A 14,163-nucleotide genomic window follows, 5' to 3' on the forward strand; every position below is an offset into this window, starting at 1 on the left:
ATTCAATTGCATTTTTTTTGTAGAGTCTATTACACTGACTCTATCCTAAAACTTTCCTTCAAAGAGTTAAATAGTAAGCACCAGGGAGACAGAGACTGAAGAGATGCAAGGAATCACTAAAACATGTGGAAAAGTTTCCCTGATGTCACAATGAGGCTTTTAACCAGCCTTTCTATGTCTTAGTACATCATAGAGAAATTCAGACAGGATGCATAATTAATACCAGAGCCTCTTTATGTCCTCCGAGAAGTTAGCTGATTTTTCAGCTGGAGTGGGCAATTCACTGAGAAAGGTCACAAGCTTAGAGAAATCAGTTAATAGACTATAATAGACTAACAATGAAATAAGGCATCCTGTTTCTGTGTGTAATGCAAACTTTCTTTTGTTATAAATGCCCATCTGTCTAATAAGAAACCCGTCACTCTGCGTGCTTTAAAATTGCTTCCTGTTCTTTCCAGAATTAACTGGCGTTCTGCAATGTAGGAAAGAATCCAAACTAAGAGGCGTCTTTGTAGAGAGAAAGCTGTGAACACGAATTCTTTCAATGGAGAAATTGAGCATTCCTGGCACTTGACTGACTGCCATCCTTCTCTCTGCAGACGCATAAATGTAATGCTAGTGAGGCTCTTTTACATATTTTTTTTCTGTGCTTACGTTCTTTGTGACTTTTACTGCACAGTGCAGCGTTGAAAGTTTGACTGGCAAAGAAAGTGCATGTTATGATGATCGTATTTTAAAATCCTTTGGAAGCACCAGTTGGTTTTGCATTTCACTCTGAAGCATTTCACCAAGCAAGTGAGTAGTACTGTTACTATGATTGTTCATTAGTATGTGTCTTTATTGATTTTAGAATGCTGTTTATTGATTTTAAAATTAGTGACTCTGTGTGTTTCTGCATGTGTGTATATAAGGAAATAATAAGTATTTTATATATGCAATGTAAGACTGTGACTGTTATATCTACTTAACCTCACAACATTTCAGTCTCAAGTTTCTGTCACTTGTATGAGGTCATTTACCTGTCTGTAACAGGTTGGCTGTCCCTTTAAGAGGGATCAGGTTTACCCTTGCTACTAAGACATCAGCTCCTGGCTCCCCCCACCCAGTTCCCAACCCTAAGCTGATCCTGATCTGCTGGGAATCAGATGGCTTGGGTCAGTTACCAGACACAGCAGACAAGGAGTTGGGTGATTTCCCTAAAAGGCTGGGAGAAGTGAATTGGAAAGGGGAGCTGTAGAAGGGAGTTGTTTCTTGTGAGTGGCCATACAGGGAAAGGAGGCTGCAGCCCCTGGAGAAGGCTGTCTCCAAGCCATATGATTTGGAGCTGGACTGGACAGGAGAATTCTGTCTGTACAGAACGAGAGTGGGTGGATTTTAAGCCCCAAAAGGGGCTCCTGTTTCCTTTCCTTTCTGTTCTAGCTATTGCTTGGGTTTATTTCCAAGCCTTGTTTGTTGGTGCTTAGAGAGACTGTTGCTTGTTGGAGCCTTTCTAGAGGAAAGTAGGCCTGAGGCAGAAAGACCTGATACAAGAGTGATTAAAGAACCCCTGGGGAAAATGAGCAGAGCAAGCTGCTCCAGGTCAGGCTGCAAATGGATGCTGCAAAAGCCTGGGCTTGCTCTGTGCTCATTTGTTTCACTGATGAGACACTCTTTTTGTTAGATGAGTTATATTGTTCCATCTTGCAGGTCATTATTCAGCTTTAACAATAATCATACTAAGCGGATACTGATGTGAGCACACTTGCCTTGTTGACACACATGTTTTTTTTAAATAAAGTAATTTCCTAAGATTCAAATCTCTTTGAGCAGCCCAGGGCAAATGTAGTCCATTCCCACAAGACCCTGTAACTCTCTATATTGATGAAAATCAAGCACTATTTCTCTAACTTTTTTTTATTTGATTTCTCCCTCATCCTATTGTTAGATTTTAAAAAATCACCTCAAAGCGTAGTGTTTTATTAATACAGAATGGGGGCTAAAGAATAAAACCTTTCATTAAAGCAGTGATTCTCAACTGGGATGCCGTGATAGCCTTTGAAGTATGTCACTGGGAAAGAGAAGAGATAAGCTGAGGCTCTTCCCTTCTGGACCCTCTTCAAGCAGGTAAGCACGATAATAAGTTAATTTTTGAAATGCACTGTTCAGTTCACAAAAATTATGGAGAGGTGTCCTAACTCTAAAAAGATTGAGAACCAGAGCACTAAAGCAACCAGTCTCAGTTTCTGGCATTGCCTCATTCTCTCCCATCTTCTTGCAGGTCATGTTTGATACTCTAGATTGACTGGTAGATTAGCAGAAGGAGAACCTCATCTTTTGAAGCCAAAATCAGTAAGGTCTTTATTATGTGTGCTGTTTATTAATCTAATTACTGTACTTTTCCTTTTTTCTTAGAAAAGGAAAAACAGATTAGTGGTGCTCCCTGAGCTGACTGTCTGCGAAGGATTATTGGCAGAGAAACAATATTTAGTCAAAGGGAAATGCTGGGTGTTATTGCAAGTGGAATATTTGTAATGATAACCAGTAGCTCTGCAAAAGTAGCTTTTAGCAAAATCAAATTTTAACAAAAAGTCTCCTTTTTGCACATACTATAATGAGCAATTAAAAAGTCTTTATGCTTGTATTTTCAGGGCACATTGTGTACTATAAGGTAACGGTCCTTCAGAAAAGAGAGCTCTGGGAGGGCCTGAGGGAAACCTAACATGGGACTTCTTGAGGCACCTGCTCATTAGGGTACTAAGTACTCCTGCCTGTTGCCAGTACAGAAGAGGGGAATGGGGATAGTCCCCTCCCTGCCCCTGTTGCTCTGTTTATGGTGGCTGGCACCCAGATGGATCTAGCAGTCCTTAAACAGGGGAGGTGGAGTTGTGACTGGCCTTTGTACAGGTTGCATAGGGATAGGCGAAGGTTCTCTCTGCTCACCTGGGTAAGAACCAGCTATAAGAAGCAGTCCGATTCTTGGTATGTAAGGAAGATTGCCATCTCTGGGCTAGGGGTTGAACAGGTTACTGTTAGGAGTTTTGGTATGATGTTAAACTTGTTAACACGAGACAGAAAAAGATTCAATTTTCGTCTGGAATAAATTTAGGTCATAGAAAAAGATCTTGAGAAATAGGGCTGGGTGGGATCACATGAGATCATCTAGTCTAGGTCCCTGCTCAAGGCAGAATCATCCCTGACTAAACCACCTGTGGTGGCCACAACACTCAATCCTTGTCTCACTCTAGCTCCTCATGGTATCTTCCCTTCTCTCCTCATCTGCACACCTTGATTCATAGATTCATAGACATTAGGGGCTGGAAGGGACCTCATGAGATCATCGGGTCCAGCCCCCTGCCATAGGCAAGAAGTCAGCTGAGATCAAGTGACCTCAGCAAGAAATAAATCCAGCTGTTTTTTTAAAGGAGTCCAGAGTAGGTGCTTGTACCACCTCTGGGGGGGAGTTTGTTCCAGACCATGGACATGTGTTTCATAGTTTCATAGTTGGTAGGGTCAGAAGGGACCTGAGCAGATCATCAAGTCCGACCCCCTGCCATGGCAGGAAAGAGTACTGGGGTCAAACAAGCCCGGCAAGGTGTTCATCCAACCTCCTTTTAAAGACCTCCAGGGTAGGAGCCAGGACCACTTCTCTTGGAAGTTGGTTCCAGATCCTAGCCGCCCTGACAGTGAAGTAGTGCCTCCTGATGTCTAGCCTGAATCTACCCTCTGCCAGCTTGTGACTGTTATTTCTAGTCACTCCTGGTAGTGCTCGGGGGAACAGGGACTCCCCCAATGCCTGCTGGTCCCCTCTGACTGGTCTGTAAACGGCCACTAGATCCCCCCTCAGCCTTCTCTTGTGGAGGCTGAACAGGTTCAGGTCCCTTAGCCTCTCCTTGTAGGGCCTGCCCTACTGCCCCCTGATCATGCGGGTGGCCCTCCTCTGGACCTTATCAATGCTGTCCACATCCCTCCTGAAACGCGGCACCCAGAACTGGAGGCAGTACTGCAACTGCGGCCTGACTAGTGCTGCATAGAGGGGGAGGATCACCTCCTTGGACCTGCTTGAGATGCATCTGTGGATGCATGACAAGGTGCGGTTGGCCTTCCTGACCGCATACCCACACTGTCGGCCCATGTTCATTTTGGCATCGATAATGACTCCCAGATCCTTTTCTACCTCTGCACTGATGTGAAAGCAGTTCCCCAGCTGCTGGTTCTTCCTCCCCAGGTACAGTACCTTGCACTTGTCAGTATTGAAACCCATCCTGTTCTCATCCGTCCACCTCTGTAACCTGTCCAGGTCTGATTGCAGCCTATTCCTCCCTTCTAGTGTGCCCACATCTCCCCACATCTTAGTGTCATCTGCGAATTTGGACAGGGTGCTTTTTACCCCCTCGTCCAAGTCACTGATGAAGATGTTGAACAGTGCAAGCCTGAGGACTGAGCCCTGGGGGACCCCACTGCCCACATCCCTCCAGGTCAAATAAAACCTGTCTGCCACCACACTCTGGGCGCGGCCCTCCAGCCAATTAGTGACCCATCTGACTGTGTACATATCGACACCACAATCTCCTAGTTTTTTAATGAGAATGGGGTGAGAGACAGTGTTGAAAGTCTTTCTGGACTTTAGGAAGGCCATGTCCACCACGACACCTGCGTCCCAGGATTTTGTGACCTGGTCATAGAAGGCCACCAGGTTGGTCTGACAGGACCTGCCTCTAATGAACCCATGTTGGTTGCCCCTAAGCATAACCTCCCCTGCTGTCCCCTCACGGACGTGCGCCAGGATAATTCTCTCAAAAAGCTTACCCCGGATCGAGGTAAGACTAACTGGCCTATAGTTTCCTGGGTCTTCCTTCCTCCTTTCTTTGAAAATGGGAATCACATTGGCCCTTTTCTAGTCCTCTGGCACATCACCAGAGCACCATGAGTGCTCATAAAGCCATGCCACAGGTCCTGCAATGACCTCTGCTAATTCCCTCAGCACTCTGGGGTGGAGATCGTCAGGACCTGCTGATTTAAATATGTCCAGTCCCTCCAGAAGTTCCCTGACTAGATTCTCACTGACCCTAGGTCTGGGTGCACCTCCCCTGGGGCCTACAGGGGTCCCAGTGGGGGGGATGACCCAGACCCTGCTTCAAAAAATGGAGGCAAAGAAATTGTTAAATAGGTTAGCTTTGCTGTCTGGTGCGACGACCAGATTTCCTAGCATGTTCTGCAGAGGCCCACATTACCCAGTATCTTCTTTTTACCCCCTATGTATTTAAAAAAGGACTTCTTGTTGTCCTTGATCTGAGTAGCTAGTCCCAGTTCCACCTCCACCTTGGCCTTCCTGCAGCCATTCCTTCCACCGCCCCCCTGCAGCCCCGAGCAACAGAGGTATAGTCCTCCTTTGTGATGTCCCCTCCCTTCCATTGGGTGTACGCCTCCTTTTTCATTTGAAGACATTCCCAGATGCTTTTTGTGAGCAATGTGGGCTTTTGTACCCTCTTGCCCTCTTTGATCCTTGTTGGGATTACCTCCCTTTGGGCTTGGAGGACTGTTTCCTTAAGGAATGACCACTCTTCTTGGACACCCAACTCCCCTCCCCCCTGTGACCTCAGTGTCTCCCCAAATTTTCTCCTTACCTCATTGAAGTCTGCCTTCCTGAAGACCTTGGCCACCTTGCACTGGATGTGAATTCCAGCAGGCGATGATCGCTGTCGCCCAGGTGGTCAAGCACCCACAGACCCCTTACCAGGTTGTCACCCATGGCCAGGACCAGATCCAACAAGGCGTCTCCCCTGGTGGGGCTGTGCACCTCCTGGGTTATTTGGAGGTCCTGTATTTCAGCTAGGAACCTATATGAGCAGTCAGACCTGGCTGGCTGTTCTTCCCAGCAGATGTCTGAAAAGTTTAGGTCACCCATAATGACCATGTCCTTTGACCTAATTGCCTTTGTGAGCTGACTTAAGAATTCCCAGTCTAGCTCTTCCCCTTGGTTGGGTGGTCTGTAGTAGACCCCCACTGTTAAGTCCCTTTCCCCTCGACCTCCTTGTATTCTAACCCAGAGCACCTCAGTGTGCCCCTCCTCTGACCCAGTGCTACTCGTTGAGGGTGTGTATTTCTCCTTGATGTAGAGCGCCACAGCCCCACCTTTCCTCCCTGTCCTATCCCTCCTGTACAGCCTGTAGCCATTGATATTCACTGCCCAGTCGTGAGTTGGGTCCCACCACATTTTGGTGAGCCCCGCTATGTCTGGGCTGGTGTTAGCTAGCAGGAGGGTAAGTTCCTCCTGCTTGTTCCCCATACTATGAGTATTAGTGTAGAGGCATTTGAGATCTCCTGAAGATGTATGAACTGCCCCCCTAATCCCGGTACTACCCGGGCCCCTGTTGCTTACCTGGGTATTTGTTTTGCTCGTCGTCAGTCTAGGCTGGGCTGTTCTTGTGGGTGACCTCGTCTTCCCCTTCCCCGACAAGCCTAGTTTAAAGCCCGCTGGAGGAGATCAGTCAACCTAGAAAAGAACACACACTTACCTTTGGGGGAAAGGTGAAGCACTGCACTGTAAAGAACTGTAAAGAACTTTTTTCTTGTATCCAGTCTAAATCGGCCTTCCTGGAGTATATGGCCATTAGACCTTGTTATCCCTTGGGGAGCTCTGGTGAACAGATGTTCTCCCAGCACCTGATGCACCCCTCTTATGAATTTGAAGGCTGCCACCATATCCCCCAAGCCTTCTCTTCTCCAGACTGAAGAGCCCCACATCCCTTAGCCTCTCCTCGTACGGCCTTCCATCCAGGCCTTGGATCATATGAGTGGCTCTTCTCTGAACTCTCTCAAGCTTCTCCACATCCTTCCTGAAGTAGGGGGCCCAATACTGGATGCAGTACTCCAGCTGAGGTCTCAGCAGGGCCGAATAAAGCGAGAGGATGACTTCCCTGGTTTTTCTTGAGCTGTATCAGTGGATGCACACCAGAATTTGGTTAGCTTTTCCCACCACTACATCACACTGGTGGCTCATATTCATCTTGTGGTCGGTCAAGACCCCCAAGTCCTTTTTTGGTCATGGTGCTAGTGAGCGTAGCACTGCCAAGCCTGTAAGTGTGCTGGGGGTTCTTACTACCGAGGTGCAGCACCTTGCACTTCTCTGCATAGAAGGCCATCCTGTTTTGGTCAGCCCACCTTGAGAGTGCATCCAAGTTGGCTTGTATTCCCAGTCTGTCCTGCAGTGTGACAGCCCTCCCCCATAACTTGGTATCATCTGCAAACTTGGCCAATTCACATCTGACTCCTGAATCTAGATCGTTGATGAAAATGTTAAAGAGTACTGGCCCAAGTACTGAACCCTGAGGGACTGGTAACCCTGTGCGATGTCCATTTGCTCCCTTCAACTAGGACTCTTTGGGTCCGACCCTGTAGCCAGTTGCCTACCCGTTGGACCGTATGATGATCAAGGCCACAGTTCCCCAGCTTAACCATGAGGACATCATGGGGAACTAGGTCAAAGGCCTTCTTGAAGTCCAGATAAATGATGTCCACATCATCTCCCTTGTCCAGGGCACATGTTACCTGGTCGTAGAAGGAGATGAGGTTGGTCAGGCAAGACCTGCCAGTCACAAAACCATGTTGGCTGGCATTCAGAAGCTTGCCTTCTGTTAGTCTGTTGTTGATCCCTTGACAATTTTCTCTAGGATTTTTCCAGGGACGGATGTCAGACTGATTGGTCTATAGTTCCCCCGGGTGATGTTATTTATGAGGTTTTGGGAAGGTGCCCCAGGGTCCAGAGTGAGCCCAGTCTAATTTCATTTTACCCCATGGACACCCATTTGCCTCAAGGCACCAGCCACCTTATGGGTTATTTGTGGCCACCTTCCACCTCTGTAGCCACATCCATGCCTCAAAGATGGTATGTGATTACTTTGGGGAGAGGGGAGGAGGCCCCACCCAACGCTGGCCCCTGCCTCAAAGGACTAGTTGACCCTCTTTTTGTCTCAGACCTGCGTTGGGGCTTTAGCCCTCTTAGTTTCAGCCCCATTTCTGTGGTTGTGTCCCCCCCAACCTAGTTCCACTACCTTGGACCTCAATTTCTGGGCCACAGCCCCTGTCTCACCCTTCTCAGGCTCTGGGCCCCCTGGCCCCAGTCTTTCCCTTCCTGGACTCTGAGCCCCTGGGGCCCCTAGGGCCTCTGGCCCTACTTTCACTTTTCTTAGGCTCTGAGCCCGTGGTCCCACTTCACCCTTCTTGGGCGGCTCAGCCCCCTGGGTTCTGTGCCTCAGTTCAGGCCATTCATGCACCACTCAACCTCTTTTCCTGGTCTCTTACCCACTGCAGGGCTCTATGCAGAGTGCCTCTTAGGCACCCTATGGCTCCATACCACCCCTATTAGACACGTCCTGTCCTCCAGCTTCAGTTGTCTGTACCATTTCACAGTCCAGCTGCATATCCACACACTGAAATCAAATGGAACTCCAAATCATCCCTGCCCTGGGCAAACTTTAGGCAATGTAAAGGAAAAGGAAGGTTCTCCACTTCCGTACTAGGGCCCTTTTACCTGCCCAGCTCTGCAGCAACGTGCTTGGGAGGTCTTTTCCCTTCCTCAGTCAGGGTTAAAATGCTTGCTGGCCTGAGGGTGGCCATCTTATAATGATAAGTCCATTTTCTTCTGGCTGGTTTGCCCTATCACACTGTGCACACCCAGGGTTTTCTCATTGTGCAATCCGCCCTGCTTCGGTTTGTCATACTTCCCGCAGGGTCTCTGATGACCCTAGAAAGCCTGTCTCCACTCCCTATATTGTCTCTGCTTGCAGTTCCCTGTCTCTAAGCCACAAAGACTCTAGCCTTAAAGGGCCCTCACCAGCCCTATCTGTCCTCCAGCTTTCTCCCAGTAACAGGGTAAGGTTACCCTGTTACACCATGCCAGTCATATGTCTGTCTAACCTGCTTTTGAACATAAGCAGGGATGGAGATTCCACAACTTCCAGCCATGCTGAAGGGTCATACAGCTGTCCTGGCACAGAGTTGGCTGGCTACACCTCTGGTTGTGCATAGGGAAAACAATAGTCTTTGCCCCAAAGGCTAGGGACGGACATTACACATAAACTGGTTTAAGTGATCAGAAACTGGTTTAAACCTGTAGCAGAATAGACATACAGTGCACATAAACCAGTTTCAAAATGGCCGGAACTAGTTTGAGATAAACTAGGTTGAATGTAATATCAGACTTAACTGATTTGGCTCAAACTGGTTTATGCATTTTCTTTCCCAGACCCCTTTCTGGTTTAAGTTAAACCAGAGTCCACTAGCATCCCAGCATGCTCTCTGGGCTAGGTGGGGCTCTCTGCTTCAGCTGCAAGGCTGACCCTGCCCCTCTGCTCTCTAGCCCAAGCAGGGACCGGCCCTTGTGAAGAGAGTGGCTGACATGGCCCCGTTAAGGCAAAGTGGGCAGGGAGGGGGTTAATTCTTCCCTCTTTCCCCTCCTCCCACACTGCATCTGGGGTCTGCCCGTCTGCTGGGGAGCAGAAGGGAGGGGGCTGCGGCAGTGACCCCAAGGGCTGGCAGACCCCGGTTGAAGGGTAGAAGGGACAGAGGGAAGAATTAACTCTTCTCCCTGCTGCCTTCACCTTAATGAGGCCATGCCAAGGCATTGCTCTGTGCTGGGGTGGGGGCTCTTCCCCCTCCTCCTCCCCACAGGGTGGGGGCAGCTCTGTGTGAGACTAGAGGGGGAATCCTGCTCCTCCTCCCCCTCTCCCCTGGGATGGGGATGGGGACTGCATGAGGCTTTGTAGCCCCCAGAGGGGAACTCTTTCCCCCACCTCCTGCTCTCCCCCACTTCCCCTCCCCCCCATTTCCCTTCCCCTGCCTCTGCAAGGCAGGCAGGGGGGCTCTGTTCAGTGCTGGGGGATGGAGGGGTTCTTCCCCCTTCACTTCCACCCATGCTGCTGTGGGGCAGGGAGGAGGGCTCTGTAAGGCTGCCAGGCCCCAGAGGGGGACACTTACCCCCTGTGGGGCAGGGTGGGGTGGGGACACTCTGTCCAGTGCTGAGCAGTATTTTTCCCCCTCCTCCTTCCCACACCCCCAAGGGGTTGGGAGGTGGTGGGGGGCTCTGTGCAGTGCTCTCCAGCCTGGCTTAGCTCAGCTGGGGTGCAGGGAGCAGCTGTGACAGTGCCACAGCAGCCAGGAGTGGCCCCGCTCCTGCAGCCATGACTGGCCTTGCTCAGCCCTGGCTGATGAAGCCACGCAGTCTGGCCAGGATAGGCCATGGGGGTGGGGCCACCCCCAGCAGCTGCAGCTCAGTGACGGGGATCTTGAGCTCTGTCAACCAGTACAGCCCAGCCTGGCCCAGCACGTGGCCGGTGGCTGCTAGCTGGGCTAGCTTGGAGGCACTGCAGAGGCTTGTGGAGCTGCATCAAGCCCCTGTGGTGGGCTCCAGGGCCACCAGCACCTCCGCCGGGCTAAAGGGAGCTCCCCCAGTCCTGAGCAGCACTGCATGGTGCAGCAGGAGCCACAGCTGGATGTGAGGGGAGAAAGTTTGCTGGGCCAAGCCAGGTTCCCTTGCCTGCCATGCCTGCCCTCCTCCCATTCCTGCTACTCCTGAGCCACTCCAGGAGGCAGTGGGGGGTTGAGGGAAAGCTTCGGCCCCGCAGCTTGTGCCCTACACATGGAGCTCTGGCGGCAGCCCTGGACTGAAGCCTCCTACCCAGGTACCTTCTACCTTCCAAGGTCATCCAGGGGCTGCAGCCAGAGCTCCACATATGGGCAGAAGCTTCCTGCCCCCCCACACCAGCAGCGCTGCATGGCAGTGGCAGCAGTAGCTGATGACGAGGGGGGCAGAACAGCCCCCCAGCCAGCCCACAGTGGCTTGTTAGGCTGCAGCCCCAGGTGTTGCACAGGGCAGGGGGTGTGGTGGTGGTGGCTGCCAGGCCCAGGACCCACTGCCACCTCCGAGCTGGCCTGGGAAACCCGCTTTGCAGCTAGCTCCCACCTGGGGGCCGGACACTGGCTGGCAGGGTCCCTTTGCGGGGGGCAGGGACCAGGGTTATTTCCCTCTCCCTCTGGCATCCAGCGGAGGGGACAGGAGGAGGCTTATTTTGCTGCTCAGCAGCAGTCGGGACAGGCACACCTGGCTGCACCCCCCTGGGAGTAGTAGGGGTAGAGGAGAAAATAATCCCCCTCTCTGCCCCCTCTGCCTCAGGTGCCACACGGGCCCCTTGCAGCAGCAAGGGGAGAGTGCTTGGCAGACCCAGCTTGGGTCCCTGCCAGTGGGATAGGGAGTGGGGAATGAAACCCCTCTCTGGCCATTTCAGCCTGGACTAGCCACATCCCCCCCAGCACAGCTCTGCTACAGCAGAGGGCATGCTTTAGTGCCCCTGCCTCCTAGCCTGAGCAACTGCAGGCACGTGTGCTCATGTCTGTGCGGTTACAAACCGACTCAGCCTAGGCAAGTTTGACTAACTTGCTAAGGTCGAACCAGTTCAGGCTTTTTGAATGTCTGTCCCTAGCCAAGGAGTTTATTATCTGAAAGACGAGGCACAACAGGTGGATGAGACCCATGAACAGATCAGAACAGGGACATGTATGTGGAGAGGTAAGAGGTTGGAAGGCAATATAATAAAACAAAAAGGTGCCAAGATCCTATTGGAAGTAGTCCTAAAAACCTGTCCCTTACCTAACTAACCAGGTTGCAACTACATGTTTTTCCTCTAAAAGGAAATAAAATTCTTAAGGTGGTATGCACCTGACCCCTTGGAAATCAAGTTCATTTTGTGTAGTACTGTAACCCTTTTTTGTCTGCAAGGCACAGAGCGGAAGTGGCCAAAGTGAAGCTAAGCTATCTCCAATGAGGCCCCTGTCAGTCTTTATTACTATGTACAACTGACTGCTGAGCTCTACAGATTCCTGAGGCAATACTGCATGTTGGTCCTCCTAGCCATGCTTTTCCGACTGCCAAGTTTTGGGTTTCTTTTTTAATGACTTATGATAGCTTTGACCAGACATAAATAGAGCTGCTCAAATACTGCGAAGTTATTTTTGAATACTTCTGTCATTGCTATATACAATATTGCTAACACGCATGTTTAAAAATGAGTTGGGCAATAAAATAGCATAAGTTTGGTTCAAAATAATGAGACTCTAAAAATAATGTATTTTGGGTTCTTTTATTTTGACTTCTGGTTTTTTGGAGTCTTTAACCTGTGCCTGGATAACACTTCTAGCCTTTTTCACTGCAAAAAATTAGGACTAGAAAATTACTCTCTTAAAAAAAAATGAAAGCTAAAATTTTCACATGCCCCAGGATGTTAAGTCCAAACATTACAAGACTCATGATAAAATCTAGAGCTGGCAGCACTGTGTAAAACAGAAGTTCTTCTCAACCCTATTAACACCTCACTTGTTGATCTAGGAGAACATTCATGCTAAAATAGTGACTGTCTGCCAAATGTGCACATCAGGCCTGTAGCTGAGATCTGTTTAAGTGAGTATTATCACTACAGAGCAAAGTGACTCTGGAGCATACAGCTGATACACCACTTGTATCCCACCTCTGCCCTGAAGTAGGATGTAAGTGGCACATGCTGGCCCTTTGCACAGGGTTTAATTTCATTGCAAATGGACTTCCATTCAGCGTTCCTATCACATAGCAACAACAATTTCCATGGAGTGAGGTGTTTGATCAGACAGCATAAACAACATACCATGAATATCAAATTAAGGAATGTTTGCAACAAACATGTGGCTGAAATTTGTTAATCATACAATTATGAATTTGTTCAATAATCAAAGTTTTCTGTTCATAAACAACTCAGGAACAGGAAAAGAAGCTAAATTGGCTCAGGAAATTATGCAGTCATAAGCCTTAAACATACTATATCTTGCATATTCTCTGTACTTTTTGGACTCATGCTGCGAACTGCTCCCAGTCAGCCTTAGTGTAAATGGGAATCTGGTCAGACATGCTGGAGAGTCAGAGAATCAAGATATGGTACTAGCCACATCACTTCCTTGTTTGTCACTGGCTACAGAAAGTGGCCTGCCTTAATCACGCTGGCCCAAAGGGTTGTTTGGTTTGGGTTGACCAACAGTGGTTTTGGGTGGGCATACACTGGTCTACAGCAAGATTTAAACTTGTTCAAGGTTCTTGGCAACAGCTTGCTAGCAAAAATGGTGTATTATCCTTTTTTTCCTTTCCAAAAACCCATGTGTAGGCAATTAGTGTCATATTTGTTTTATCCCTAAAAGCATACACACATCTTTTTTTATGATGGTTATTTTGGTGGGGAGGGAGCAAAGTGTTTGTTTATTGCTGCATTTTTTTCTTGGAAATGACTTGACAACACATTTGTGCAAAAGCTGGTGGTTTTCTCGTTGCACACTGACAAATCCTTGTTCTGTAAGCTATTTTTAGACTCATTTTCCCTTTTCTCCCACAATATTCTCAACTCTTTCTTTTTTTAATTGGCAAATGGATTTCCAAAGCTACCTACTTCTTTTTATTCTGTTCATCAGTGATCCAATTCTAGCCTGCTTCTTGCTAACTTGAATTTCTATGTATAAAGTCGCACAAGGATCTTTGTTGGATAATTATTCCTCATTAAAATTATATGAAATAATAACCTTGAATATCTTTCTCTCATGCAAGCAAATTAGGTTAAGATATTTCAGCTAAAATATTGTAATTGGGCCAGGTTTTCTTTGGCCACAGCCTGGCTGATAAGGGTGGCAAGAGGAAAAGCTCAAGTATTTGCTTTTTCCTTCCACACCCCCACATACAAAGCCTTTGTAACAAAGGGTAAGTACAGTTGTAGAAGCTGTTTCTTACTGCTGCTCTTGAGAGCATGAATCATCACAGGGGCAGGGCATAGTTGGGGCCTTGTCACTGTCTTCTTTTTTGGAAACAACCAAGCAACCCAAGTGACAAAGTTCCACCTTACTAAGGGAGTGCAGATTTTGCCTACTATCCCATATGTACCAGGGAGCCATGGGAAGGAGAGGTGTGCTCTGTGATGACATCACTCACCCAGTTAATCTGTCAGGTAGGATGAAGGGTGACTTCATACTATTTTGTGGCTGAATGTCATAGTTCAGCCCATGCTTAGTAAGGACTTGTAAAATACCCACATATACTCTGCTACAAAGTGTAAAAGAGGACAATGCCAGTGGACAAGGTCTCCATACAAAGAAGGGCCACAAGTTCTGTAGCATGATCTA

At 48.6% G+C, this 14,163-nt stretch overlaps 1 protein-coding gene across 2 annotated transcripts in view; it reads left to right on the plus strand.

The window, feature by feature from the left end:
- The first annotated feature begins 556 nt into the window (after positions 1 to 556).
- Positions 557 to 14,163, plus strand: part of MAP3K4 (mitogen-activated protein kinase kinase kinase 4) — a 194,861-nt gene continuing 181,254 nt past the window's right edge. The window contains exons 1-2 of one of the 2 annotated variants that reach the window (XM_059714695.1): positions 557 to 795; positions 2,005 to 2,103. In XM_059714695.1, the coding sequence (XP_059570678.1) occupies positions 2,042 to 2,103 (62 nt within the window). In that variant the 5' untranslated portion in view covers positions 557 to 795; positions 2,005 to 2,041. Of the gene's footprint in view, positions 796 to 2,003; positions 2,104 to 14,163 lie in introns of those variants that run through there. The other variant, XM_019479788.2, reaches the window with a different exon arrangement.

The sequence above is a fragment of the Alligator mississippiensis genome, chromosome 1, assembly GCF_030867095.1.
Source record: "Alligator mississippiensis isolate rAllMis1 chromosome 1, rAllMis1, whole genome shotgun sequence".
Lineage (NCBI taxonomy): Eukaryota > Metazoa > Chordata > Crocodylia > Alligatoridae > Alligator > Alligator mississippiensis.